This window comes from Drosophila mauritiana, chromosome 3R (assembly GCF_004382145.1).
Source record: "Drosophila mauritiana strain mau12 chromosome 3R, ASM438214v1, whole genome shotgun sequence".
Classification (NCBI taxonomy): domain Eukaryota; kingdom Metazoa; phylum Arthropoda; class Insecta; order Diptera; family Drosophilidae; genus Drosophila; species Drosophila mauritiana.
Window position 1 is genome coordinate 9265114 of NC_046670.1, and position 26302 is coordinate 9291415.

Consider the following 26302-nt stretch of genomic DNA (forward strand, 5'->3'; position numbering starts at 1 on the left):
CGTAAAGATTGTAAAAATAGAAGCTCAAATAATAAATATCTAAGGTTAAACAAGACTTCACAGATATATGTCGACACACAATTCACTGTGAAATGGAGCGGAATTGATATAGACGTTTAATAATATTCTGTTATACATTTTAATTTAGCTTGAAATTTGCATATCATGTTATTTACGAATGCGAACAGCTACTAATTGACTAGATAATCCAAAGCGATTCCACGCCAGAAACAAACATATCACTGTGGACGGCATTCCACATAGTGACGAAGCGCTATATGCTATATATCGGTTGTTAAAATCAAACGTTCCATTTAAATGCTATATATCGGTTGTTAAAATCAAACGTTCCATTTAAAACAAGATTTTTAAATTTAAATCTCTTGTCAGTTTGTCTGAAAAAAAAACATTATTTAAAATTTTAAAATATTTTTTTCTATACAAAGCTATTGCCAAGATAAATGTTGTTTTTCATTTATTAACGTATTTTTCCAAAAACACATTTCCATAAAAATGGAAATGTAAAATGTTTAAAAGTTATTAAGCAAACAAAAACAAAACAAAAACTGTTAATGTTTCCAATTAAGAAGTGCGATCGTCACTAGTTTTTACCTCGTTATGACGTGTTTTTTCTTGATAAATATTCACATACATACATCATAACAGTAACAGATGCGCAAAACAAATTAGTCTATTGAATTAACAAATTAGTGGGATGCCGAAAATAAATGACATCTTCTGGGTTATTTGGTATTTGTACTTGTCACCCAATCAACAATGTAACACCACAAAAGGACAAAAGGGCCTTAAGAGGATGCGGAGAGAGCTGCGCTTAAAACATTCATTGGAACAAAGAAATTTGCGCTTAATTAGCAATGAAAATCAGCTTAATCGATCGCAGTTTTATTTTGGTTTCTGTGTTAAGCCGCAGTTACATAAAACGGGGATATACAATTCGGCGGCACATTCGCATATATAAATACAGTTTAAAAAATCGATAAATAAATTAAAAGTGGATTAAAAAAAAGTGCCTCATGCACGCCATGCCTCCAAGTTAACAGAAGGCAGGTTGGGATCATCACAGCCAATCATTTGGTTGCTATAAAGAAATGAACTAAAGGAACTGCAGAGCTTATTTTACACTCCACTTACCCCGGATGATCGGCACGTACGAATGCGGCCAATGGCACAGCTTGGAGCGTAAGGCGATCGGAGTTGTCGCACAGGAGGCGGGCCAACGTTACCTTGCGAATTTCCTGCAGCTGCAGAGGGTTGAATGCGCCAGGATTGATACCATTGTCGTACTCATAGTAGTAGCGATCGCCCTGCTTGAAGCGTGCAAAATGATCGGCTATGATCTCAGCAAAGGTCACTCCAACAACACCACCCTCCACTGCCTTCTCCAGCAGGCCACCCACCCAGAGGTCAATGTCGTCGGGTGTGCGGTAAACGCGCGACAGCTTCTGGGCAATCTATTACATAAGAATTAGTTGACTACAGTCGAGAGCCATTGCCTAAGTACTCACTTCAATTGGGAATTGCTCGAAGCTATGCAGTTTGGGTGCACCCATCAATTCCAAGTAATCGTTGTAGCTACGCAGACCCTGGTCGCGTCCTCGCTGAATATTAATGGCAGCTAGATCCAGGCCAAACGGATTGTCCCCGCGAAACAGAAAGCGACTGAGCTGCTCAAGGTTAAAGCGATTAGCACACCACATGAATTTAGTTAATGAAGGTTAATCCCTACTCCCTGGCTGATTGAGCTGTCCACCTGCTGCATGGGTTGGCTGTATAGAGTGCGCAGCATGTCGTCGTAAAACTCGCGCTTGCGCATCCGCGAAGGATTGAACATCACATCTGGTATATTGACCACTTCATCGATGCGCCCATGTTCCTGGCGGATTTGGAACTTGCCATCAACACTTAAAGCAAAAACATAAATTAAAATTAAATTTTCGTTTGCAGTAATCAAATATTTGTTACCTGGAATGGCCCATGCGATAGGCAGCGCCCGAGAATTCGTTTGTGATGGCTGGATTCACATTAACATTGTATTCATGGGAATAGCCCTGGTGCAGCGGCACCAAACGGAAGCGCTTCATCTGCTGTGGTCCAATTATAATGGGCAAGAACTCGTTGTAGGTGATATGCTGCATCTCGGCAATGACGATGCGTCGAGCTTCCTGGAAGAGCGTTTCATCGCTGGCTGAAGGATTTAGTTCGTGTAGTGCACCGGCTACGCGGTTGTGCTCCCGGGCCAGTAAAATTTGAAGGGTGATCAGGGATATGATCTGGTTTGTTCGGCCATCTCCTAAAAGTGGAAGTAAGTAGCACCGCATTAGCAACAATGGAAGTAAAAGCAATAAATATAGGCAAGTAATAGCTCTGCTTTGCGTAATAATAATGGTAATTTACCCGAATGGAAACAGGACTTTCCGGCTTCTTCACTGGGACATGCCTTCTTGTCGTTTGTCAAGGGCAGCAGATCACGCCCGAAATCATTCATCATTCGCAGACGTCCTCCGCGGAAGGCTCTCAAACTTCGAGATGCTTCATCACTTGACCCATAGACCGGCGAGGCGTCCACATAGTGTGTCACCTTGGTCAGCTGTTTGCCGTAACTTAACTGGCAGTCGGGACTAGGCACCAGAGACAATCTAACAAAGTTCAAACAACGCACACCAAAAGCTGCAAAGAACTCATCGTCCGGCTCGACGTGGATCGGCATGCAGCCAAAATGGCTTTGCTGGGGACTGAGAGCTACTTTTCCCTCGGGGGAACAGCATTGCACCAGGCTGCCATCCTCGAGACGGATCGAAGAAGTTTGTGAAATGTCATGAGCCTGGAAAATTAACATATTAACTTTATTTATTAACCAATGAACTAGTTTATTGGCCCCTCATATGTATAGATCCGTCTGATTTTTTTATTAGGCTTTGACTAATAGGTGATCTTTTGCTTGATTACTTACCAAGACCTGTCCAAACTGCATTACCATGAGATTGTACATAGGATGAGGACGATCAACGTCCGAGAGCAGAGTTCGTGAGATTTTACGGGCGCCCAACAGCGGAGTGCCGTCAGAAGAGTGAGCACGCGGTGTCCAGATACCATCTTCATAGGCGGGGGGCAGCATGCGCTCCATCGGTTGACCAGCAGCACCCCACAGCGATCTCTGTGGTTCTGGATTATTGCAAGTGCCATCCATGCTGCGATAAACAGAACGAATATTGCCGCAAACTGGTGGCGGTTGGCAATGGTGTGCCAGCGGAGTCTCAGTGAACTTGATGGGCACATTATTGGTAATGAAATCTTCGACGGGCACCTGCTCCTTCTTGCCAAACAACTGGGTGGTCATCACTTGTTCAATGGCACTGTTCGATATGGCGAAGTTGTGAAGGTCATCCTTGGCCGTCGAGTGGAAAACCAGGCCATGGGCAAAGTCGGGAAAGCCACGGCGCACCGGAATCTGCGCAACTCCATGCATCAAGTGCTCGAAGTTGCGACGCGCCTCATCCAAAACTGCGGGTGACAGAATGGTGGGAAATCCGGATCGGCGCTCCTTTGATGAGGTCTCCGGCTTGGGAGCAGTGTGATTCTGTCCAGTCTCGCAGCAGTAACCAAATTTACCAGCCGGGAGATCGCAAATCTGAGGCTTTTCATGGCTTTCCATGCGAACGTGGGCGGGACACTGGATTTGGGGCACGCATCTAATACCATCGCTGCAGGGAAGACATTTTTTCAGCAGACCACTGGTAGCTACACAGAAAGACCAAATTTGTACAATTTACAATATCAAAATCCATAAAAATATAATATTAAAATTTAATAAATATATATATTTTTATATTACATTGTATTTAAATTTACAAAGATTTCATTTGGTTAATTATGTAAATATGAAAGTTTTTTAGGCAGTTGTTTTCAGTGTAGAACGATTAACCGTAACTTCACAGAGAGCGGGCAAGAACCGTTTCACCAATTACGCCATTTTGAAATTGCCAAGATATTCAATTTATATAACTAAACGTATATGTGTATACATAAATATGTAACTTATATTCACCTTTTTCGGGTTTCGTAGAAGATTCAGTGGAAGTGGCCTCAGGTGCAGGAGTCTGCAAATCAGAAACTTCATCAAAACGATTTTGGCGCACAGAAAATGCTGCAGCCTGCAACTCGCCCAGTTGCGTCACAATAAGTAGCAACGAAATAAATAAAATGCGACTCATTTTGCGTTTAATGAAACATTTGTTGGCTTATACTTAAAATAGAACCGACAAGCTCAACCTAATCGTGGTAAATTGAACTTAAAATGCCGCCATTTTGCATTCGATACCAGGAATGCTCGATATCACAGCTAGTCGAAAGCAGTGTACTGTAAATATCGTACAGTGTGCTGTAAATATCAGTAACATTTTTCTGTTAAGCGCAACTTCTCTTATTAGTAAATTGTGCAAGCAGTGCACTAAGCAATAATATTCAATAGAATAGAATAGAATTCATTACTAATATAAATAGAATAAGCAATTTTTTTATTTTTTCGGTTGACATCCTTGACCAAAAAATATTTTTAAACTTTGTAAATAAGAAATCTGCTTTATTATCTAAAAAAAAATCTGAAAAAAGTTACTTGAATTAAAATTTAAAAAAAAAAATTGTAATAATAGAATTTGTTATTGCGGATTAATTACGCTGATGTTGTTTACGACCTTTTTGAATTTGATTTTTTCGGTAGTTTTGTATGGTATCGATAATTAGCAAACAAAAAATTACGAATATATCGATGTTTAAACTCGCTGTAGTTTCTTGCTCTGCCGCTCTATTGGTTGGATAAACGGGGTCTAAACTTTCAAAATTGTTTTTACTCTCTAATAAAATTCCATAATTTCAATATTAATATACTTTTGTCGGCACCAATAAACAACAACACAGAAATTGAAATTTTTCTTAAAAACTTTAAATTGATGTACTTCTAAACCGAAAGATCTGGCTACAAATAAAGCTTTCTAGTTTTTATAACTTTTATACCTTCACAAAGTTTTACAAAATTGAAAATTTTAGCACGCCGTTGAATTTAAGTTAAGTTTCCGTTTAAAATACCGCAATAAAGATGGCGTCCCAGAGTAGCGAGAAATCGAAATCGATGCAAACTCATTATTGCGTCACACTCAAATATCGCTAATGCGCCAGCTTTTGATTTATATATATATTTGAAAAGTGACCCGGCACTTAAAATAAATATTTATTGAAGCACAATAAATAAAAAATAGTATGAAGTATGGATAAAGCGATTAAATTTCGTGCTAGAGCTATCGGGAGCTATCGAAACGAGCCCCGATAGTGTATCGCAGTGCCAAACACTTTACGTATCGATACTATCGTGCGTGCTATCCGCTCTAATCTTGTACAGGCTCGCTTCTTCGTCATGCTGCGAATTTGTTCGAAAAATAAGTGAAATACAGCGCATTAATAGTGAAAAGTATGTGCAGCCTGTGCAGGGCCCAACTGGCGATCAGCCGCGTGTGATTGTGGCCGCCGCATCAGCGTTTTGGCAGCGCCCCAGCCTGGCGAAAAACCATCGAAAAAAAGAAGAGAAAAAGAACGCGAGGCGCAGACAGACAAGACTTGCATACACTACTACTTGAATCGTTTCATTTCGTTCCGTTCGTATACCGAGTTTGCTGCCCTGTCCCTGTCTTCTCACGCGAGTTCGTTTTTAGTATATATAGCCAGTCTGTGGACGGTCGTCAATGCGTGAATATTCTTCTATGTGTAAGTGGTGTGCGTGTATGTAGATTTCTGGTTAAGAAAAGCCCCAAAAACCAAAGCGCCCCGCAAAATATATATTGAGTCTTCTTGGCCCAACAACAAATCTGCCGCCGGACTTTCGCCCGAGGGCGAGTGAAAAATTCAGTTTCTCTCCTCTCGACGATGCACTTTGGAGGCTGTGTGAGTGTGTGTGCGAGTGAGTGCGTGTGTGTATACATATGCAAATGATTGGATGTCGAATCCTTGCATCATCATCATCATCTTCATAAACACTTGGCGAAAAACCGCAGGAAAACGCAAGCAGTCGAACAAAAAAAGAGAGCCTCTCAAGACAACGGCAGCGGCCAAAAGTGAACGCGCAACAAACGCGGCCAAGCAGGCGCGGCAATTATTTATAAATCTTAAGCGTTAGCCCCCCTCTCTCTCCCACTCACAAAAAGAAAATAAGTTAAACAATTGTGAGATGATGCCCCTTCGTCCATTCCATTCCAGTGCTGTGTAAACGCGAAAAATCGGCATAGAAAATAATTACGAAAAAATCATTACTGTGCTGCCCGTTTCATTCGTTTCACACAGAAACTAATAAAGCGAGCAAGGGAGAGAGTGAGCGAGCGAGCGAGAGCGCCGTATGCCTTCAGCCTGGCTGGCGAGCAAGTGCAAGTGAGACGGAAAGGGATACGGCGTGTGCGTGTATAGCCGCCAAATGTGAAAAGAGAGAGCGAGAGCGCCAACGAGAGTGGCTGCGCTCGAACTGCGAGAGCGGTTGCGGCAGGGTTGTCAACGCATTACGATTTGCCCACCGTAAGCGGCGGAAAATAAATTGTTGTGGTATTGGTGCTGCCTGTTCGAGTGAGCATGTGTGTGCGTGTGTTAGTAGCGGACTTTTCAATACACAACAGCCCACGAACGAGTACAAATTATTTATGTTTAACCCGCTCGATTTAGGCCCAGTGATATAGGACTGCCCCCTTTAATAAGCCAGACCCCCTTTGCCAAATGCTAATCCCCCGTTTTTGATAACTTGCAGCTAACATAACCTCAAACTCGCCGCTGCAGTCGTCGTCATCATCAGCGTCAGCGTTGTTGTTGTTGGTGGTTACCGGTGCTCCATCAGTAGCCGCCACACATCTGGGAAAATCCGATCCGGAAAATCTGGGAGATCGGGAGCAGCGCAGCCAGAAGCCGATGAGCAGCCATGAATGAGAAAATAAAGTCGCCGCAAACACAGCAGCAGCAGCAAGGTGGCGCTCCCGCCCCTGCTGCCACGCCCCCATCGGCTGGAGCGGCACCTGGTGGCGCTACACCGCCAACCTCGGGCCCGCCCACGCCCAACAACAACAGCAACAACGGCAGCGATCCCAGCATCCAGCAGCAACAACAAAATGTTGCCCCACATCCATACGGCGCACCACCGCCCCCAGGATCTGGTCCTGGAGGACCACCAGGACCAGACCCAGCTGCAGTCATGCACTATCATCATCTGCACCAGCAGCAACAGCAGCATCCGCCACCACCCCATATGCAGCAACAGCAGCACCACGGCGGACCTGCACCACCACCGCCCGGAGGAGCACCTGAGCATGCGCCCGGTGTCAAGGAGGAGTACGCTCACTTGCCGCCGCCTCATCCACATCCAGCGTACGGTCGCTACCACGCCGATCCCAACATGGATCCCTATCGCTATGGCCAGCCGCTGCCAGGTGGAAAGCCTCCACAGCAACAACAGCCACATCCTCAACAGCAACCCCCGCAGCAACCGGGGCCCGGTGGCTCACCCAATCGTCCGCCGCAGCAGCGCTACATACCCGGGCAGCCGCCGCAGGGACCCACGCCAACGTTAAACTCTCTGCTCCAGTCCTCGAATCCGCCGCCTCCGCCGCAGCATCGCTACGCCAACACCTACGACCCCCAGCAGGCGGCCGCTTCGGCGGCAGCGGCTGCGGCGGCTCAGCAACAGCAGGCCGGTGGACCCCCTCCACCAGGACACGGACCGCCGCCACCGCAGCACCAGCCATCGCCGTACGGAGGGCAACAGGGCGGTTGGGCACCGCCACCAAGGCCCTACAGTCCGCAACTGGGACCGTCGCAGCAGTACAGGACACCACCACCGGTAAGTGATCAAAAAGGGGATATTTGGGGATAACAAGAGGTTAAGGAAATACATGGTTTCTTGGGATAGAAAAGTTGTAAATTGAAAGGTATATTTAGTTGTGCCCTTAAGAATGTTTGGAAGATACATCTGAAGGTCAAAATGATAATATGCAGTTATATAGTCTCCAATCTTAACATATTTGTTAAATACTTTGTTCCGGTGTAATACGTTGTTTAGGAATGCCTTGAAGTATTTACCAAAAGTGTTTTTGGGATGGTGATTCGTTTTATTTCACAGCTTCTGAAAATAGGAAATGCGTTTAAGTCTTTTCAATATTTATTGAATTTATTGATTATTGATTTATTTCATATTTGTTCGGGGGTAACCTTCGGCTTTAAAGTAACAAAAACCCGCATGGTAGCTTAAACGCCTTCCAGGATGGAAACTTTATGTAAAGCACACAATAAATGTTGTGTTTCTGTAACACAATTTTCCGAAAAGAATAATGTTAAATGATCTAGTTGTTGCACCAGAAATGGTGTCATTGTGCCTAAAGGCAACCTTTTAAAGACTGAATACAGAGAATCTTATCGCCAGGGGTTTCCTTATGTATTTTTTTATTTTAGAGCTGTCTTGACATTGACACTGATTTTGATTCCATCGACCCCGAACCCACACACACACACACACTTACTTACTGGAGTATTTCCATGTGCAGGCCTCCTCGGCATGTGTTTCATGTTGTTGTTGCTGCGGTTGTCGCTGGTGGCTTTGTGCTAGCTATCTCCCTCCCCCAACCTCCTACCCACCGCACTCCACACACCCACTGCCCACTCATTCCATGGAGAGGGGCTCGTCACGTTTTGTGCACATGTATTCGTTTCGGAGTGTGTGTGCGTGGGAGGGAGGCTGCAATACTTACTGTTACTTTTTAGGGTTTCGTCTTGGTCGCACTTCATTCAGTTCACTGAAGATTTGCCAAGTCCCACTCGAAGGAAAGAATATAAAAAAGGGGCAGAAGCGGCAGACACACTGACACACATAACGTAAAAACATTGTACTCAGATTCCGCGCCTTTTTCGCCCGCCCCTCCCACTTGGTTCCCTGCTCCTCCTCCTCCTTTAGATACCCCCATCCCCTTGAAAATTCGCTGTTTAAGTGCCGGGTGTTGTTGTGCTTTAGTTGTTGTTACTGGACGAAGCCGGGTGAGAGTGAGGGAGACGGACAGCAGAGAACCGGCACTTGCCGCCGCAAAACAATAACAACAAAAGGCCGCACCGCAACGGTAAAATAAGAAGACAAAGAATAAGAAGAAGCAGCGGAATAACAAGAAAGAGTTTCGTACACAAAAATGTTGAGGCATTCATTCACATTCTTTAGGGTTTTTAGGGTTTTCTGTTCCCTTCATGTCAACATTATCGACGGCCTGTTGGCCTCGTGTCTGATTGGAATAATTTTAAAGCTTATGCATTGTTAGTGTTAAATGTTAAAAGACAGAAGAAGTGAATATCACTACTCAAAACATGCAATGCAGTGAATGAAGTAGTTATTTCTTACTCTTTTCTTGACATTATGACTGTATAATTATAGACAACAAAACATATGTTTGTATGTATATCAAACAGTAATATAGTAATGAGTCGAGCCATTTTTATCAGTCGATATAACTACATACAGTAGTATTAAAAGCGAATGTAAAAAAGTGTTATACGGAACATAAAGATACCGTAAAGTCGCTCGTGTGAAAACGTACAATCCTCTACAATTTAACTAATGGAAACACCAATCTGCACTTTATAGGTTTTAATGGATAAAAATAAATAGAATGTTTCGGGTTGGTTAAGAACTTGTAGTACCTGTAGATTTTTTTTTACAGTTCTTCTTCTTTTCACAGTTCGTTTTGGGTTGAAAACACTGAAAGAATATACATTTGTCAAAGAGGATTACTCATTGTAATCCCTGATATGAAGAATTTGCTATCAGTTGTGTCAAGCGATAATGCGCTTGAAGTTGATTTTTGGTTTGGTTTGCTTGGTTTATTGGCCCCAATGGAGAAGCACGTGATATGATTTCACGTTTTGAATTAAACGGAAACCGGTTAATTGTTTTATTAGTGGGGTAGTGTGGTAGTTAGGGGGCTTACCCGCAGCCCAACAAACTCATATTTTGTGGCCCGATTCCGTGTCTATGTAGTCATCGGTCTGCTTCTGGCATATTTGATGTCACTGCAGTAGGATCGATTGTTTTTGTACTTCATGAATGGTTTGGTTTGGTGTGGCGCGGATGTAGATGCGATGTCTCATATGCGAGTCAACGAACTTTGATGTCGACGATTAGACAGAGAAATATAAACAAATCTATGTGTGAGCACACAAATCAAAGCGATCCGCTAGGGTTAGACATGTGCGATGCGGTGCGATGCGATGTGATGCGACCTTCGAGAGCTTTTGTTTATGGCTCAGTGTTGGTTGTGTCTCTATGTGTAGGTAGGTAGTGCGAAATAAAAAAAAAAGACTGAAAAAAGAGTCTAGAAGCGGTGCTATCCAATGTCATGTGTTTGTTTGATTGTTTGCCTCGCTCGGCGGGCTTGTGTGCATAAACAAAGAAATCAAATTGCCGGCAGAGTGTGACTTACGCGTGCATGCAATAAATACATATACTCGCATACATACTTACGTATCAGACATACATAGGTACAACCGAAACGGCAGCAGCAGCAACAACAACAATGGCCAAGTAGGCACCGTAATCAAAGGCAATAACAGAGAAACTTGTTGTTGTCACAGCTGATTCTCCCTCCCTCTCTCTGTTTTGGGGTAGGAGAAGCAGAAGAAGAAGGGGGCGGTGGTGGAGGAGGGGTTAGCCGGCAAGCTGTGGAGGAAGCAGAAACCAAAACAAAATAAAAATGAAAATCAAGTGAAACCGCGCACAGTCAAAAGAGAGGAGGTGGAGGTGTAGATGTGGAAGGGGGAGGAGGGCTCGACTATGATGACATGCCTTGGCTCACTCACTCTACCCCTCTCTTTCTTCGAGTGCAAGTGTGCTAGATGCATCCCGTTATGCTCCCCATACATCCTTGACGTTCCGTTTGATTCTCCTTTGAGGTCAACAGGTGCAAGGCGAGCAACAACACTTTTGGGCATATATTAAAGAGCTTAAAGGCCTCTTTTCCGCCTCTTTTTTTTTTTGGTGGTACTTCCCCTTCATGTTTGTTATTTTTTGGGGAAAGGCAAAAGGCATTGCATTAACCGCTCTTTTCGTTTGTGTCTTTGTTGTTCCTGTTTGGCCTTCTTCCGACTCTACCTCCACCTCCTCCGGCGCTTTGTGTTTTTTTTTATTTCGAGAGAGTTGATGTCTGTGTGCCGGCTTGTTTATGCCGTTTCTTCGCATGTATGGGTTGGCCTGCTTGTATTGGAGGAGTGCCTTTAAAGTTTGACCTACAAAAAGTGGAGCACACAAAACCGTTGCCTTGCCTTTGCCTTAACGGTTATTGTCCCTTCTTGATGGGGATCCTTCTCTTCCTCATTCCTTTATTTGCCTTTTCTCTGGCTCTTTTTTTTTCGGCCAGCCGTTTTCCTTATTTGGATGCAACATGATGGAAAATTAGCAACAGTTTTTTAATTTAACTATATGTACTTTTTTCCAATGACTGATAGAACATTTACAAATTTGTTATCTTACCTTACGATTAATGTATATGAAAACCTACATGAGAGGTAATCGTGAGAGGTAAAAATCGTGATATAAACGTTACAATAGTTAATCATTTATCATAAGTACTATCTATAAAAAGGAAATGTTGGAACAAATATAAGGTGGCAAGAACCCATAAAACCATCATCATAACAGCCAGAGGAGCACAAAATTTAATTAAACACACAGGGACTGAGAGGTAATCGCTCAACATTTTTGAGTAATATTTTGCGACAGTTGTCGGAGGGGATTGCTGCATTGGTTTATTTCAGTTGCCTTGTTTATCTTTCTGCAACTGCTGCCAATGTGAATGGGCGCGTGGAGAGTGCGACATTGTATTAAAATTACGCCTGTTCGAGAGCTGTGCACATAATTCCTTCCATTTGCCGGCAGCAACAGCGGGAGTAGCCAGCAGGGACGTCCTTCCCCCGGCCACCTCATTCCCCTTGTTCCTTTCCACCCCCTCACACACACACATACATACAACCCTTGCAACTGCCACTGCCGGCTTTACCTTTACTGCCACAAAATCGCATTTACCACGTTTTTCCCTTCGCACAATTTATATGCAATCGCCCTCCGCCCGTGGGTGTGTGTGTGTGTGTATGTATCTGTGTGTCTGTTGGTTATGAAATTATAAACCCAGGATCAAGGAGACGAGGAGCGGAGCGGAGCGAAGGGGACTGGCAAACAGGACCACTCCCTTGGCTGCTGCGCTTTGTTTTTGTTCCCGCGATATTTTAATACATGTAGCCGGCTTTTAGCTGGAAAACCTACCACCATCCGAACGAGAACTCAGAGCCCTGAATTCAGAATTTCAGTTGTTCCCGTCCCATCCCCCGATCCTATCCCGATTCCCCGAACTTAATTCCGAGCGACGTTCGTTCCAACCGTCATTCGTTCGTTACAGTCATTGTATGAGTGTGTGGCTGTGTGTATCTGTGTGTGTGCGTTTGTGCCACCGTACGACCCTTGCTGCATTAATTCAAATTCCACTTCAGTTTCTACCCGCCGTTGCCGTTTCTGCTTTTGATTTTCATCCATGATGAGTTTTCCCTTTTTCTTTTTTTTTCCTTTTTAACTTTATTTCTCGTTGCCTCGTTCGCTCGCTCCGCACACACAGATACACACGCACACAGCGGAGCACGAAAACCATCCATTCATGTTTCCTGTCACCCTGCAGTGGACCGACCCAACCGAACGAGGAACGACCAACCATCCTCGTCGACGTCGTAGCCGTTGTCGATTGTTGTTGGAGTTGCCGTTGTTGTTCTCGTTACCCGAACGACGGGATCTGGCTTTGGCCCTTGGTTCTGACTCTGGCTCTGGCTGAGAGGCTATGTTCCTGTTTCTGTTTCTGATTCTGGCTATATAGCGCTGGCTTCCTTGCCTTGGGTTGGCCTGCCTTGCCTTTCCTTAGCATTGCTTACCTTTGGCCAGGCCAACAGTGTTGAGAGCAGTGTTTACTTGCTTGCAGAGGGAATTATAGCCAATGCCTTGAGTAGGGCCCATAAGCAATGTCTCTAAAATAATCAATAGATTTGAAGTACCATAAGAATATTTTCTTGGAAATTTGTAGATCTTTTTCTATATATGCCTATATATCCATTAAAATATTCTTATATTCTTATGACTATTCACATTATGGGTTCCAAAACAATTTGTCCTATCTCTTTTAACTAATCTTATAGAAAATGTGTAATGATGATAGGGTGTTTTTTGTTATAGATAGTTGGGACTCAAGGGATATACTCAATTAAATTGCAATTTGTAATTTTTGGTTAACTGTGTTAAGCCAAGGGAGATAGCGGGTTTGGTTATACAGCTACACAGTTGAACAGAAAATTAATAACATTTTTTAAGGCCCGTCAAATAATACCATGACTTCAAAAAATGTATCTAGCCAGTTTTGCCACAAAAGTAGCTAGGGTGCCAGCACTTCCCTGTCTTGGTTGGCTCCCTCGTTCGTTCCCTCATTGCTGTGAGTTTCCATTAGATTTATTGCCACATTTTACTCTGGGCTGTGGCATTCGGTGCGATGTTGTTGCCCGGCTACATTTGTGTGTACGCCGCTGTGGGGTTTTCTGTTTGCGAGGGCGAACCGTAAGTCTGTGCGAGCTTGCCAAGCGCCTCTCCACTTGCCATGTCAGGCGGTCGCTGCTCTGTGCTGCGTTGCGACTTGGTCCGCCTTGTCGCACCACGTCAAGTTGAAAATCCTTTCATTAATGGCATCCAAAGCTCTTTCCCACACACACACAGACAGACTTTGGCACATACACCGCCACATGGCACATGGCATGCCTGGTTTTTGCTCGTCCTGCTCCAGTTGTCTGCCGCACAGGCCAGGTTCCGCAGCGAGGTGTCCTCTCCGTCTCGGAGCTCCTTTTCCCTGGCTTTGTTGCAACTTTGTCGTTGGCATGGCCTGGCCTGGCCTGGTCTGGTCCCCTCTGCACATGCACATCCTCATGTATGTGCGTCCGTAAGTTTCACTTTATATTCCACTCAAGTGGATTTCTTCTTCTGGCGCTGTGACGGGTCACGGAGTGGCAGAGGGAACCAGCAGCAGGAGCAGGAGCCACGAGTGGCAGGCAATCGACTGCCCCCGTCCCAGCTAGAAGTTATGCGTCCTCCTTCAGGACAGAGCTTCGTAATTTGAACTGATTGGGAAGGACATGGACAACGCAGGTCGCTTTTCTAGCACTGTGGAATGTAGCCAAGATAATACGGGTATTGAAATTTATTGAATATCTCTGGAATCTGATTTGCTAATATTGCAGCAAAACAATTGCTTAATTTGCTTTATTTTTATAGAGGAATGAATGTCGTTATATTTAAAAGATGTATTTTAGTAAAATATGTATTATTTGCTATCTAAAAATATCTATAGTTTCTAAATTTAAAATGAGTACTGGAAAAAGCTTGCTTTAGCTATCCGCTGTAGCTAACTTTCCGCCCTGCATTGTAAAAACGAATGTGTAGGTGCTTTCCCGTTATATTGATGTATTTCAACTTTTTATTGCCAGCATTTAGGATCCTTTGGCAGCATATTTTCTGAACTGTCTCCTTTTAATCTGCGCATTTGTGACTGTCAAGTGACAGCAGCACACCCGAGGGTGCGTCGATGTCGCTCCCTTGCACCCCAACCCCCGAATGCGATGGATGTGCAGTGTACACACACGCCACAGTGGGCGCCAAATAATTAGGGGCACTTGTGCTGTGCAGTCGGGGTCAATTCCAATTACCGTCTAGTTTTCCCTTGCAGCTGCACAATCGCATATTAATTGCTGGAAATTTCCAATGCAGAGAGTCCTAATCCGAGGACATCCACTGTAGAGCTGCCGAACACACATGACCAAGAGGGTGTGTATTTGGGCGCGAATTTACGGGAATCGGTTGTGGAATATCGATTAAAATGATATATACAATAAAATGGAATGTGCAGCTCTCGCACACAGACGAAGCATCGGCGAAGCCCAACGCAAATAATTGATGAATTGCAGGGGAAAGCAGAGTGTGGGAGGATATAAATAGAGTCGAAGAGAGACAGAGCGAGATGCCTGTAATTAAAAACCCATGTGCCGTCTCTGTCGCCTCTCCAATTTAACCCTCTAAAGACCCACGTGACACATCCGTAGCTCGATAGAAAACTCGCTATTAACATTTCCTGTTGAAAGTCTAAGAACTGAAGTGTTGTAGGTGGTGGAGTGCTAATTGTATTTTCAATAATGAATTCAACGATTCAACAGCTTTATCCTTAGTATACTTCTACATACATATGACCACTCAGAGGTAGTGGGTTAAACTTTGACGTTCATTAGATATTTATTAGTCTGCTTTTGGCTTTTATTGATCCAAATGATTTTTCTTCCACAGACAAACACTTCCAGGGGTCAGTCACCCTATCCGCCAGCTCACGGTCAAAATTCAGGTTCCTATCCTAGTTCGCCGCAGCAGCAACAGCAACAACAGCAGCAGCAGCAGCAACAGCAGGCGGGTCAGCAGCCCGGCGGTCCTGTGCCGGGCGGACCACCTCCAGGTGCCGGACAGCAGCCGCCGCAGCAGAACACACCGCCAACATCTCAATATTCGCCGTACCCGCAACGCTATCCAACACCGCCGGGTCTGCCGGCGGGCGGATCCAACCATCGAACTGCCTACTCGACGCACCAGGTAAGGAGCAACAAGATAGCAGCGTCTTTTTCAGAATTAATCAATCAACCGTCTTCATGCGCAGTATCCCGAACCGAATCGACCTTGGCCAGGTGGGTCCTCGCCCAGTCCCGGTTCCGGACATCCCTTGCCGCCCGCCTCACCGCACCACGTGCCGCCACTGCAGCAGCAGCCGCCACCACCGCCACACGTCAGCGCGGGCGGACCTCCTCCCAGCAGCAGTCCGGGCCATGCGCCCAGTCCATCGCCACAACCATCGCAGGCGTCGCCCTCGCCGCACCAGGTAAGCGATTGGATATGATTTGATTGTTTTACTCCCTGGAGAAAGATTGTTGATGAAAAGAATATCTAGAAAGTTGATGCATTATGAGAAGTAACGAAAGCAACGTCAAGGACACCATTTCTCCATCTCTAAGCAAACATTCAGATATGGAAAATGAAAATATAGTCCATTGGCTCTTGAATGAATTGTTCCTCAGCTGTCAAAAAAACATTTTCTTAGCAAAACAATAGGTATAACCATTGATAATCATATGGTTTATTATCTCTACTGTAAAAGTTGTGAGGAAAGTAATCCATAAATGAGGAAACCGAAATCTCAATGAGTGAGCTCCAATCGAATGTGCGGTAATGCATTCACCCATAGTATGTTATGATACAATAACAGCTTTATATGGGCAAGCACATTTCCTATTTGCACATTCATTGGATGTTTGGCCGTGGGACCACCCAGTAGTCCCCCATTCACTACACTACTCGTGTTGGCAGCTTTTCTAGATAATACACATCGAAAGTGGGTCAATAAACTGTGCTGCGTGAACAGCACGTGAACTTGACTCGTGACGTCACACATACGTCTACATCGGCGTCGCACTCTTTACCTGCGATTCCCATTTCCCCCCGTCCCATCCCCAACCAGAAAACGTACCCCAGTGCCTCCATCCCGCCACCGCACCATTCCCTCGCCCACCATCTAGCCCAACAAGAGGCAGGCAGCCAGTCTACAAAAGTTGTTCAGGTCAAATGTTTATGCCTGGCCATGGCACTCGTAGTTCGTACTCATACCGGCACTCATACCCCCACACGAGGGTACTCTAGTACTCATTTTTGGGTTGAGATTGCTCTGCTCTGGCGGATTTTCCTGCCCTCCGCCCAGCGCTCTTCAGATCTTAATACTTGTGTGGGCTTATGATGTTATTTTCTCTGTTTATATATATATACATGTGTACATATATATGCGTGCACCTAAACACCTCCCTCTGTTCCCTTGAACTTGAACCGCTATCGTATCCCAACCATGTGCCCGCCTCCCTTTACCTTAACTTTAAAATTGCTTTTAACCTTATCGTTGCTTTTTCTTCTTGTTGTCGTCGACGGCTGTCTTGATTTGTTTTTATGAATTTTAATGATTTTTATTTTGTTTTGATTACTATTTCTTATGGCAGCGGCGGTGTTTTCCCCCTTTGTCTTTTGGTTTATTTTTCGCAACGCTGGCAGTCTGGTTAACCCCCCACCCTTCCGTTTTTTTTTTTGTTTGTTTAAATCGCATATGCACGTGTTATCAGCATTTTTGGGTTCAGTTAATTGAAAAAGTTTAAAAGGAGTATCTGCAGAATACTCTTCACTGGGCATCAACAAAATTTGTCGTTTGATTTATTATCTATATCGTCGATATGCAATTACTTTTATTTGGCAAATCATTTTCCATAGTATCCATAGTATTATTATATTGGCCGCAGCTGTGGATGTGACGTGCCTGCGGATGTGTGCGTTTGCTTTGTACCCCATTTATTCATTCAGCATGTCCGCGGCCGTCGTGGCTGTCCCTGCTCCCCCTCCTCCTGCGATTCCCCTGCCCCTGCCCATGTTCCACCCGCAAGCCCCATCCCCCCGCACTTTGCTCTGCACGGTCGACAATCCTCCTGTGCCCCATACCATTTCTTTATTTCGTATTTCGGTTTTTTCCCCCTCATTCCCTTTATATTTTGTATGTGGCATGTATATGCAACCAACACACTCGCATGACTACACTCAAGATCACACACAAAGCGTCTGTTACCATATATTTGGGTCAATGCCAAGGTCATTGTTGTTCTTGTTCTTGCTTCACCTCCATCTCCTTCGCGTCGTCGATGTTGTTCTTGTTGTCATTGTTGTTTAGCGGGTTGTTTACATTTTATGTGTACTCTCATCAACTCAGGTCCTCTTCAGCTGCCATCGATCCATATCATTAGCGATAATTGAGGTGGCCATAAACTCTCCTCCAAAGATCTTAAGAGAAGTCATATATAACTGATAACTATCCTATTATCCCTTCACCTCGAGACCCATAACCAAATATCTGTATCTTAATTTCCAATTTTCCTGCGTCATACCCGAACCGCTGAATGCTTCAAATTAGCACATCACTTTCATAACCAAAAGTTCCATTGGATGCCAAAATGAAAAGCGAACGTATATCAATATAAAAATAGTTTTCTCAACCCAGTGCACTCAAATCACTTTACAAAATCAAAAAAATCGGTTTTCCTTTGCGTTTTAATTGGGTGTTGCAAGGTTAAATCCGCGTTTCTGGCCAATTCAACACTGAAACCAACTGGAAACGAGCCGAAACCGAACGAAAACTGTAATCAGCCGCAGCCAACGCTCGTTTTAAGCCACTGCAAAGTTCCAAAGTCGGGGGAAGTCCCTGCCCGTCCATTGTTATTTAAGCTGGTCGATTTCGAATTGCATTTTGTAAGCCGCTTTAAATTCGCCGTGTGTTGCTGAACAAAAAGCCAACTGCCAGCAATAATATTTAACTACTGATGGCTTTTAGCCGCTGCTTTCCTCTTACTGCGGCAGTTGGGACACCTTTGCTATATAGCGTGTTATTTAAGCTCCCAGTGGCTGATGGCTGGTGGCAGTCCCATTGATTTTCAAGAGCACACAGCCAGCCCCATCGACGTGTCCTAGTTTAGAAACTTATTTCAAGTCGACTGTTCTGCGTCATATTCTCTCTGCTCTGTGGACAATTGGCATGACTATCTATCTGTATGCCTATCAGCATCTGAAATTTGCGGGCCAGCCAGCCAACCAGCCAGCAGCACACAACTGCTGCATTCATTTAATGCCAGCCGAAATTGTCTGTGGTGCAGTGCACACGGTTGGGGCTTTGGGCCCGAACTCGAACCACCGGCATGCGAATGCCATTGCTATTGCTATGCTATTGCGATTGCGAGCCCAAAAGCCCCAGAGCCACATGGCCCGGCCTTTCCGCAACCGGGTCCCCCCATCTTTCCCGTGCCCTGCCTGCCCCTTCATTATGGTGTGCCTTCCAACTGCCAATGAACAATTTTGCCGGTTTTTCTCCGTCCGTTGTTACTGGGATTTTAGTGCTCCACTCATTGCTGTGCCTGCGACTCTGCTGCGTTGTCGTTGTTGTTATTGTTGGCAGCAGCGGCGGCGGCATCATCATCGTTTTTCATTTTAACAGGCGGCGCAGCCAGTAAAAAAGGCAAAAATAAAGTCGAAATAAAAAGAACGTTCATTTCAGTTGGCGCTGATGCACAGAGAAGAATTCTTTGAAAGGAATATACAGTTTCTACATCCATGTATTATGATTTCTCCGGGCTTGGGATCGTATGCCAAAGTTCAGTCTTTTATAAATGACTTGACCAGAAACCATAATTTAAAGATGTGGTTCTTTATAATATCCCATCAAAAGGCCTCCCAGCTTATGTTTCAGTGTACTGCCTCGTTTCGAACGCATACAAATTTTATATATACAGAGAGTCGTGTGATTGTGCGCTTGTTTTTCAGTTCACTCGTTTGGATACACACCACGAACGAATCGAAACGAAACGAAACGTTGCTCGAAACGAGTCGAGTTGAGTCGGGTAGGGTCGGTCGGATTGGATCGCTTTGGTCTGGTCTGGCCTGGCTCTGGCTTTGGCTTTTGCTTTAGCTATTGCCCTGGCTGTGGCTCTGGCTCTTGCCGGTTCTGGCAGCTCTGGCTGCGACTCTGGGCCGTGTGTTTTCGGTTGGAGCCCAGTGTGCGATTCATGGGACATTTGTCTGAGCTCTCAAAGTGGTTGACTGCCAACGTTGGCTGTTGTTCGTTCGTTGTTCGTTTTTTCGCTTTTACTGCTGCCAGTGGCTGTTGGTCTGTTGCTGCGTCGGATTGCCAGTCAGTCTGACAGTCTGTTAGTTTGCCATATTGTAAGTGGATGAGGGCGGAAGGTGCGGGGCAAGGATTGGGGCCACCGACTGACTGCTGCTCCGCTGGCAAAAGCAGCCAACGAGCAAACGAAACGGTACGAAACAAAACGAAGCGAACCAAACCCAACCGAACCGAGCAGATCCAAAGCGACTTCTGCTGCTGGTATGCGAATATGCGAGTATTTGTTCTCTATATACAGTCGAACTTCCTTAACTCGAACTATTTATCAAGAACAAAAAATCCAAGAAATCCCTAAAGATTTCAGATGGTTGATTATTGCTATAATTTTCGAAATGCGTGATTTCCATAACATTCTTGCTAAAAATAGAATTTCTGATAAATTCATAATTTGGATTCAATAAAAATAATGAGTTAAACTTCCGTACCAATAATACTAATCATAATTCCAGGAAACTGTAATTATTCAGTAAGATTCCGATTTGTAAATCAACACAGGGAAGTTGGACTGTATGTTCATTTTGGTTTTGTGGTACTGTCTGGGTTGCCTTGTGCAATGTGCGCCATGCACACTCAACACAATTGCACAAACTTTCGATTCGCTCATAAAATTTCCAGCAAGCGCAAACAGAAATTGCATGAGCACGGATCCGAACGGACTGGGACCCAGAATCGGATTCAGAATCAGAAACAGATCCAGACGCAGATGCAGATGGAGACGTAGACCGACCCTCACCCACACTGGGAGGCGGAGGATGTCTAATGAGCGACAGTCGGACTGGCTGTCGCTCAGCTGTGCTGTGTTCTTTATATACATATATATATATATATAGTATCTCGTTCCCTGGCTCTGAGGTTAAACCCCTCCGATCCGGCGTACAAGCTGTGCAAAATGAAAAGCAACCATTGCACTTGAGGGGGTGGAGATTGCGAGAATGGAAACGACGGGCAACTGGGACTGAGACTGAGACTATGCGGGATGTGGTGAACTATTTTTTGTTTGTTTCGCATTCTCATTGCTTCAGTTTTTGAGGTTTTTACCCTTTGCAGTGGGGCATTATAATTTGTGCTACTTGAGTGGTATTCTTAGCAAAGGATTTATTTTAACTAGAAGAATAATTATAGCTAGTTAACTACTCTTACAACGATGCTGATTAGGAATAGTGCTTGCCTCAAATTTTTAATGGTCCTGCTGCCATTTGAATTTAGGACGATAGAGCGTAATCTTTACAACGCATCATCCTACTAACTTGAAACTTACTAATTGGTGTGGCAAAACCTTTCAGCTAGGGTATTTCAGAATGCGTTGTGCTTGCGCTGGCCCTTCCCTCTTGTTTTCATTTTTATGATATCCCCGAGTTTATTACTTTTTCTCTCCGACTGGCTGTGTTTATAAATTCCCGGCTGCCCCTTTCCTTTCCGCCGGTTTCGTGTGTGCCGCTCCTTTGTGCATTTAATTCTCTTATTTTTTATCTCTTCGCTGGCCGCATAACAAGCACATGTATGCCAGTCCTTGTTTTTGGTTTCCTTTTTATTTTTTGCAACGCTCGCTTGCCACATTCACTGCTAAAGGTTTTAAGGTGATAAGCCACAAAGGTCCCACCAGAGGCACCAGTACCGACGGTACCAGCGGTTCCATCGGTTCCATCGGCAGCAGCTGACAGCCAGACATAAACATACCTACCTACCCATCCAGACAACAACCAACATGGAGGCATGCATATTCTTTATTTAAATGAACGTCCACAGATGACACGGCATAAAATGCGGTGAAGTGCGCTTTCGAGGGCCAAAAGTCGAACTTGTGGCCAATGCTGCTACATCATCATCGCATCTTGAGAACGAACGATGAAAGATGATGGGGTCTCTGCTTTTTGCTCTTTCGGCTTTCAAGTGGGGTCCAAGGGCGAGTCCCCTTCTCTGAAATCGTGCCCAAAAATCGAACTCTCAACACTTTTGGCGCGCAAATCTTGGCTGAACTTTATTTAGCTGCTCAATTGCGATTGATGGGCCAAGGGTGCCGGGCCAGATGTGGTGTGGGAGGAGGTGTGTTTCCCCATATTTTTATATTTTTTTTATTATTATTTTTGTTTGCCTCGCATTATTTTCGTTATAAATGATTTCATTGTTGTTGTATCCGCAACGCGCTTGTTTTTCTTTCCAAGTAATTTTTCTACGCGACCACAGGCTTACACACACACAGATGCGGATGCGGACACAGATACAAATAGAGACTACAAACGTGGGCCGCTTGTTGTTTGTGCCCGTCCGTCCGTCCGTTCCCCTAAAGTCTAACCCCACTACGCCCCGTTGGACAAAGCATTCTATCCGGCCTGGCCTTTAGCTTTGCTTCTGCCCGCCTGCTTTTGCTTTTGCCAGCTTGCTTGCTTGCTTGCTTGCTTGCTATTCTCGTCATCGTCTCGCAACTCAAGTGGTGTACCGCGCCCGTACCCGTACCGTACCGCCTGGCCCCCTCGAGAAAACCCCTCGCTAAAATGCGAATTCGAATTCGTACGAATGGCCTGGCCTGGTCGTCTTGCCTGGCAGGCAGTGCCGCCGTTGCCGTCGTTGCTTATTTCATTTTATTATATTCCAACATTTAGAGTGTACGTGCCTCGGTATGGGTGTGTATCTGTGTGTGCATGTTTCTGTTCCTTATCTACGTCTTTGTCATCGTTGCCGTTGCCTTTCGTTCGCTTCGAGCGCGCCATAACTACCACAGCCACTTGCCCGATCCCCGGGTAGTCGTAGCCTCCATCCGTCGCCAGAACCCCCGCCGTCATCCCAACCTCTCAATCGCCCCTTGGAACGCTTCAAGTTGCAGCCGTCCGTCGCCTTTGCCTTTGCTGTTGTCGCTCGTCCGCTTGCTCGTTGGCTGGTTGGTTGCTCGGTTGCTCGGTTCGTTCCACATAGCTTTTATGCCCCGCTCCGCTACGTCTCCGCACCCCATCGACATCGCCATCTCATACTATACCATACCATACCATACCATCCCATGCCGCCGCCTTGTGCCGTCAGTTCGTCGTCGTACATTTCATTTCACTTCACTTAATTTCTCAGATACCAAAACGAACAACGTTCGCTCGTTCGTTCGTTCGTTCGTTGTATTTTTCTTTCTACTGCCGCTGTGGATTGTCAGGGGCTTAGTATGATTATATTATGAAGGGGGGAGTCTTGCTGATAGAAACCCGAATACCTTGGGAACTGTTCTATGCAGAGAGATTTTAATATTATAGGCTTAGATGTACAGAATAAACTTATATATCTTTTATAGAAGCAGTCTGATAAGTACATATAATTCTTATATCAAATATGTATAAAGTTATATTTTGTTTTATATTTTGTAGTACCTTTGTGGTATCTTAAAGACCCCTTTTCGATGGCGCCCCTGCTCCCGCTGAGCTCTCTCCGCTGGGGTTTTTGCCATGGCCCCGTGTGTGAGTGTTTCGAATTGCTGTCGACTTAAGCTTTATGTGCACGTCTGCTGCTGGCTGTTGTTGTAGCTGCCATGTGTGCTAGTATGCGAGTGTGCGAGTGGGGCTGTTAGTGTGGAGCTTTTTCTTGATTTTCTTATAAGTTATAGGCGGCAAAAAGTTAAAGTCGTGTCGCATCGCACCGAGTTTCTGGTGCCTGCAGACTGTTTTAAGAGTTGTTATTGTTCGAGCAGCTTGGCGTTTATGAATTCGGATTCCTCCCCCCTGACCGGGTTATAATAATTGTGAGCACGGGTGAGTGGGTGTGGGAGCGGTGAAGGAGTCGCAAATTCCTGAGGCAATGTCAGGTAAGGTCGCGGGACGCGCGGGGAGTACATGTACCCCAACCCCTGAGATCGTTTGGCATCAACATTTGGCATCGGAATGGGTCGAAATACCCACCCAAAACATCTGATTGCCATGAATATGTTTACGCTGGCCTGCAACGACTACCAACCCAAACCGAGCTCAGTCATATGCTCGTGTTCCATATCTGTGTGCGTTGGCAGTTGCTTTAAATGCGGTTGCCGCTTGGCTAATTCATAGTTGCTATCACTTTCGTTTAAATGAATAAATACTACAAAAAATGCCACCTGCCGGCCGGCATTTGATGCCATTGCAGTTGATTGAATGCACTCTAATAGCGGAACTGGTTCCGGTTGTCTTTTACCTTTTCAGGAGCTAATTGGACAGAACAGCAACGACAGCTCCAGCGGCGGGGCGCACAGTGGCATGGGCTCCGGTCCGCCAGGCACACCCAATCCCCAACAGGTGATGCGACCCACACCCTCGCCCACAGGCTCCTCCGGTTCGCGTTCCATGTCCCCGGCAGTCGGTGAGTATTCAGCACTGATTCAATCTTGAAGCCAGCCTATTACTTATTTCTATTTCAGCTCAAAACCATCCAATCTCGCGTCCGGCGAGCAACCAATCAAGCAGCGGTGGGCCCATGCAACAGCCGCCGGTTGGGGCAGGAGGTCCACCGCCGATGCCACCGCATCCGGGAATGCCAGGAGGTCCGCCCCAACAGCAGCAATCTCAGCAGCAACAAGCATCGAATTCGGCCTCGTCGGCGAGCAATTCGCCGCAGCAGACGCCACCGCCGGCTCCGCCGCCCAACCAGGTTATGAACAACATGGCCACGCCCCCACCACCACCGCAAGGGGCAGCTGGAGGAGGTTACCCGATGCCACCGCACATGCACGGCGGCTACAAGATGGGCGGACCGGGCCAGAGTCCCGGTGCTCAGGGATATCCACCGCAGCAGCCACAGCAATATCCACCAGGTAAGATCCTTGGATTGTGTATTTATAAAGGTGCTCCTGCTGTTTTTGCACGTTGATTTCACATGTACATGATTTCCATGCCAAGAAAAGATTCAGCTTTCTATAACACAACTATTCTTTGGCTTGTTTTCAGGGAACTATCCGCCACGCCCGCAGTATCCGCCTGGCGCCTACGCCACCGGACCACCACCGCCACCCACAAGTCAAGCAGGAGCTGGTGGTGCCAACAGCATGCCTTCTGGTGCCCAAGCTGGTGGATATCCGGGCCGAGGTATGCCCAATCACACTGGCCAATATCCACCGTACCAGTGGGTACCGCCATCGCCGCAACAGGCCGTGCCCGGCGGAGCTCCCGGTGGTGCGATGGTAGGCAATCACGTGCAAGGCAAGGGCACACCACCACCTCCAGTTGTGGGCGGGCCACCACCACCGCAGGGCAGTGGATCACCGCGTCCACTTAACTATCTGAAGCAGCATTTACAGCACAAGGGCGGCTATGGTGGAAGTCCGACCCCGCCGCAGGGGCCACAGGGGTACGGCAACGGGCCGACCGGAATGCATCCTGGCATGCCAATGGGGCCACCCCACCACATGGGACCCCCGCACGGACCCACCAACATGGGTCCACCCACTAGCACGCCGCCGCAATCCCAAATGCTCCAAGGCGGCCAGCCCCAGGGTCAGGGACAGGGTGCCAGTGGCGGACCGGAAAGCGGTGGACCGGAGCATATATCACAGGACAATGGGATAAGCTCCTCGGGACCTACGGGTGCTGCGGGAATGCATGCGGTCACATCGGTGGTCACCACTGGGCCAGATGGAACGCCCATGGATGAAGTCAGTCAGCAGAGCACGCTTTCGAATGCATCAGCAGGTGAGTTGGCCTGGGATATACAACTTTAAAAAGATTCCCGACTAATGTTATTGATATTTTTGCACAGCATCCGGCGAAGATCCACAATGCACCACACCAAAGTCGCGAAAGAATGATCCCTATAGCCAAAGTCACTTAGCCCCGCCGAGCACGTCGCCCCACCCAGTTGTGATGCATCCAGGTGGTGGGCCCGGTGAAGAGTACGATATGAGTTCGCCACCCAACTGGCCACGTCCGGCTGGTAGCCCTGTAAGTGAAGATTGCCCTTAAATCTCAAGTACATACTAAATTGTTCATATTGGTCGTTATACAGCAGGTGTTCAACCACGTTCCGGTGCCGCAAGAGCCGTTCCGCAGCACTATCACCACGACCAAGAAGTCGGACTCGTTGTGCAAACTGTATGAAATGGACGACAACCCGGACCGGCGAGGCTGGCTGGACAAGCTGCGGGCTTTCATGGAAGAGCGGCGCACTCCGATCACAGCCTGCCCCACCATCTCAAAACAGCCACTCGATTTATATAGGTTATATATTTATGTAAAAGAACGTGGCGGATTCGTCGAGGTATGCAAGGTGCCGTAGTAACTCCTTTTACTAACTTCTTTTTAGATTTACTACTAGCAAGACCAAATCAACCAAACCAAACCAAAACACCACCAACGTAGTTAACACGAACCAAACCAAATCCAAATCAAAAAAATTCCTCATATATAGAACAAAATCAATATTGTGATTCGGCTACAGTAAAAAGCAAACTAAAGTCAAGCCACCCAGCTAATTAT

The 26302-nt window shown here is 45.9% G+C and overlaps 2 protein-coding genes across 9 annotated transcripts in view; one reads left to right on the plus strand and one right to left on the minus strand.

The window, feature by feature from the left end:
• Window positions 1-865: 865 nt before the first annotated feature.
• On the minus strand, window positions 866-4325 carry LOC117144782 (chorion peroxidase). The gene is made up of 8 exons (XM_033310151.1): window positions 4067-4325; window positions 2972-3759; window positions 2416-2842; window positions 1984-2311; window positions 1748-1922; window positions 1527-1685; window positions 1153-1472; window positions 866-1099 (listed from the first exon to the last, which is right to left on the minus strand). Exons 1-8 carry the CDS (start codon window positions 4230-4232, stop codon window positions 1033-1035), a joined length of 2430 nt encoding a protein of 809 aa, XP_033166042.1. The 5' UTR covers window positions 4233-4325; the 3' UTR covers window positions 866-1032.
• A 1053-nt stretch (window positions 4326-5378) lies between these two features.
• LOC117145023 (trithorax group protein osa) overlaps window positions 5379-26302 on the plus strand; it is a 30083-nt gene continuing 9159 nt past the window's right edge. For 2 of the 8 annotated variants that reach the window (XM_033310516.1, XM_033310522.1), the window contains exons 1-9: window positions 5380-5775; window positions 6800-7882; window positions 15431-15727; window positions 15792-16010; window positions 24038-24194; window positions 24253-24645; window positions 24779-25519; window positions 25587-25768; window positions 25833-26093. In XM_033310516.1, the coding sequence (XP_033166407.1) occupies window positions 6968-7882; window positions 15431-15727; window positions 15792-16010; window positions 24038-24194; window positions 24253-24645; window positions 24779-25519; window positions 25587-25768; window positions 25833-26093 (3165 nt within the window). In that variant the 5' untranslated portion in view covers window positions 5380-5775; window positions 6800-6967. Of the gene's footprint in view, window positions 5776-6799; window positions 7883-15430; window positions 15728-15791; window positions 16011-24037; window positions 24195-24252; window positions 24646-24778; window positions 25520-25586; window positions 25769-25832; window positions 26094-26302 lie in introns of all 8 variants that reach the window. The other 6 variants (XM_033310520.1, XM_033310523.1, XM_033310521.1 and 3 more) reach the window with 4 other exon arrangements.

Bases quoted from the DNA above. Each gene is read 5' to 3' on its own strand.
- LOC117144782 (XM_033310151.1), bottom strand. From the start codon at position 4,232: ATGAGTCGCATTTTATTTATTTCGTTGCTACTTATTGTGACGCAACTG. The intron at 2,312-2,415 runs GTAAATTACCAT...TTCCACTTTTAG, and splicing joins AAAGTCCTGTTTCCATTCGG to GAGATGGCCGAACAAACCAG. The intron at 1,923-1,983 runs GTAACAAATATT...TTTTGCTTTAAG, and splicing joins TATCGCATGGGCCATTCCAG to TGTTGATGGCAAGTTCCAAA.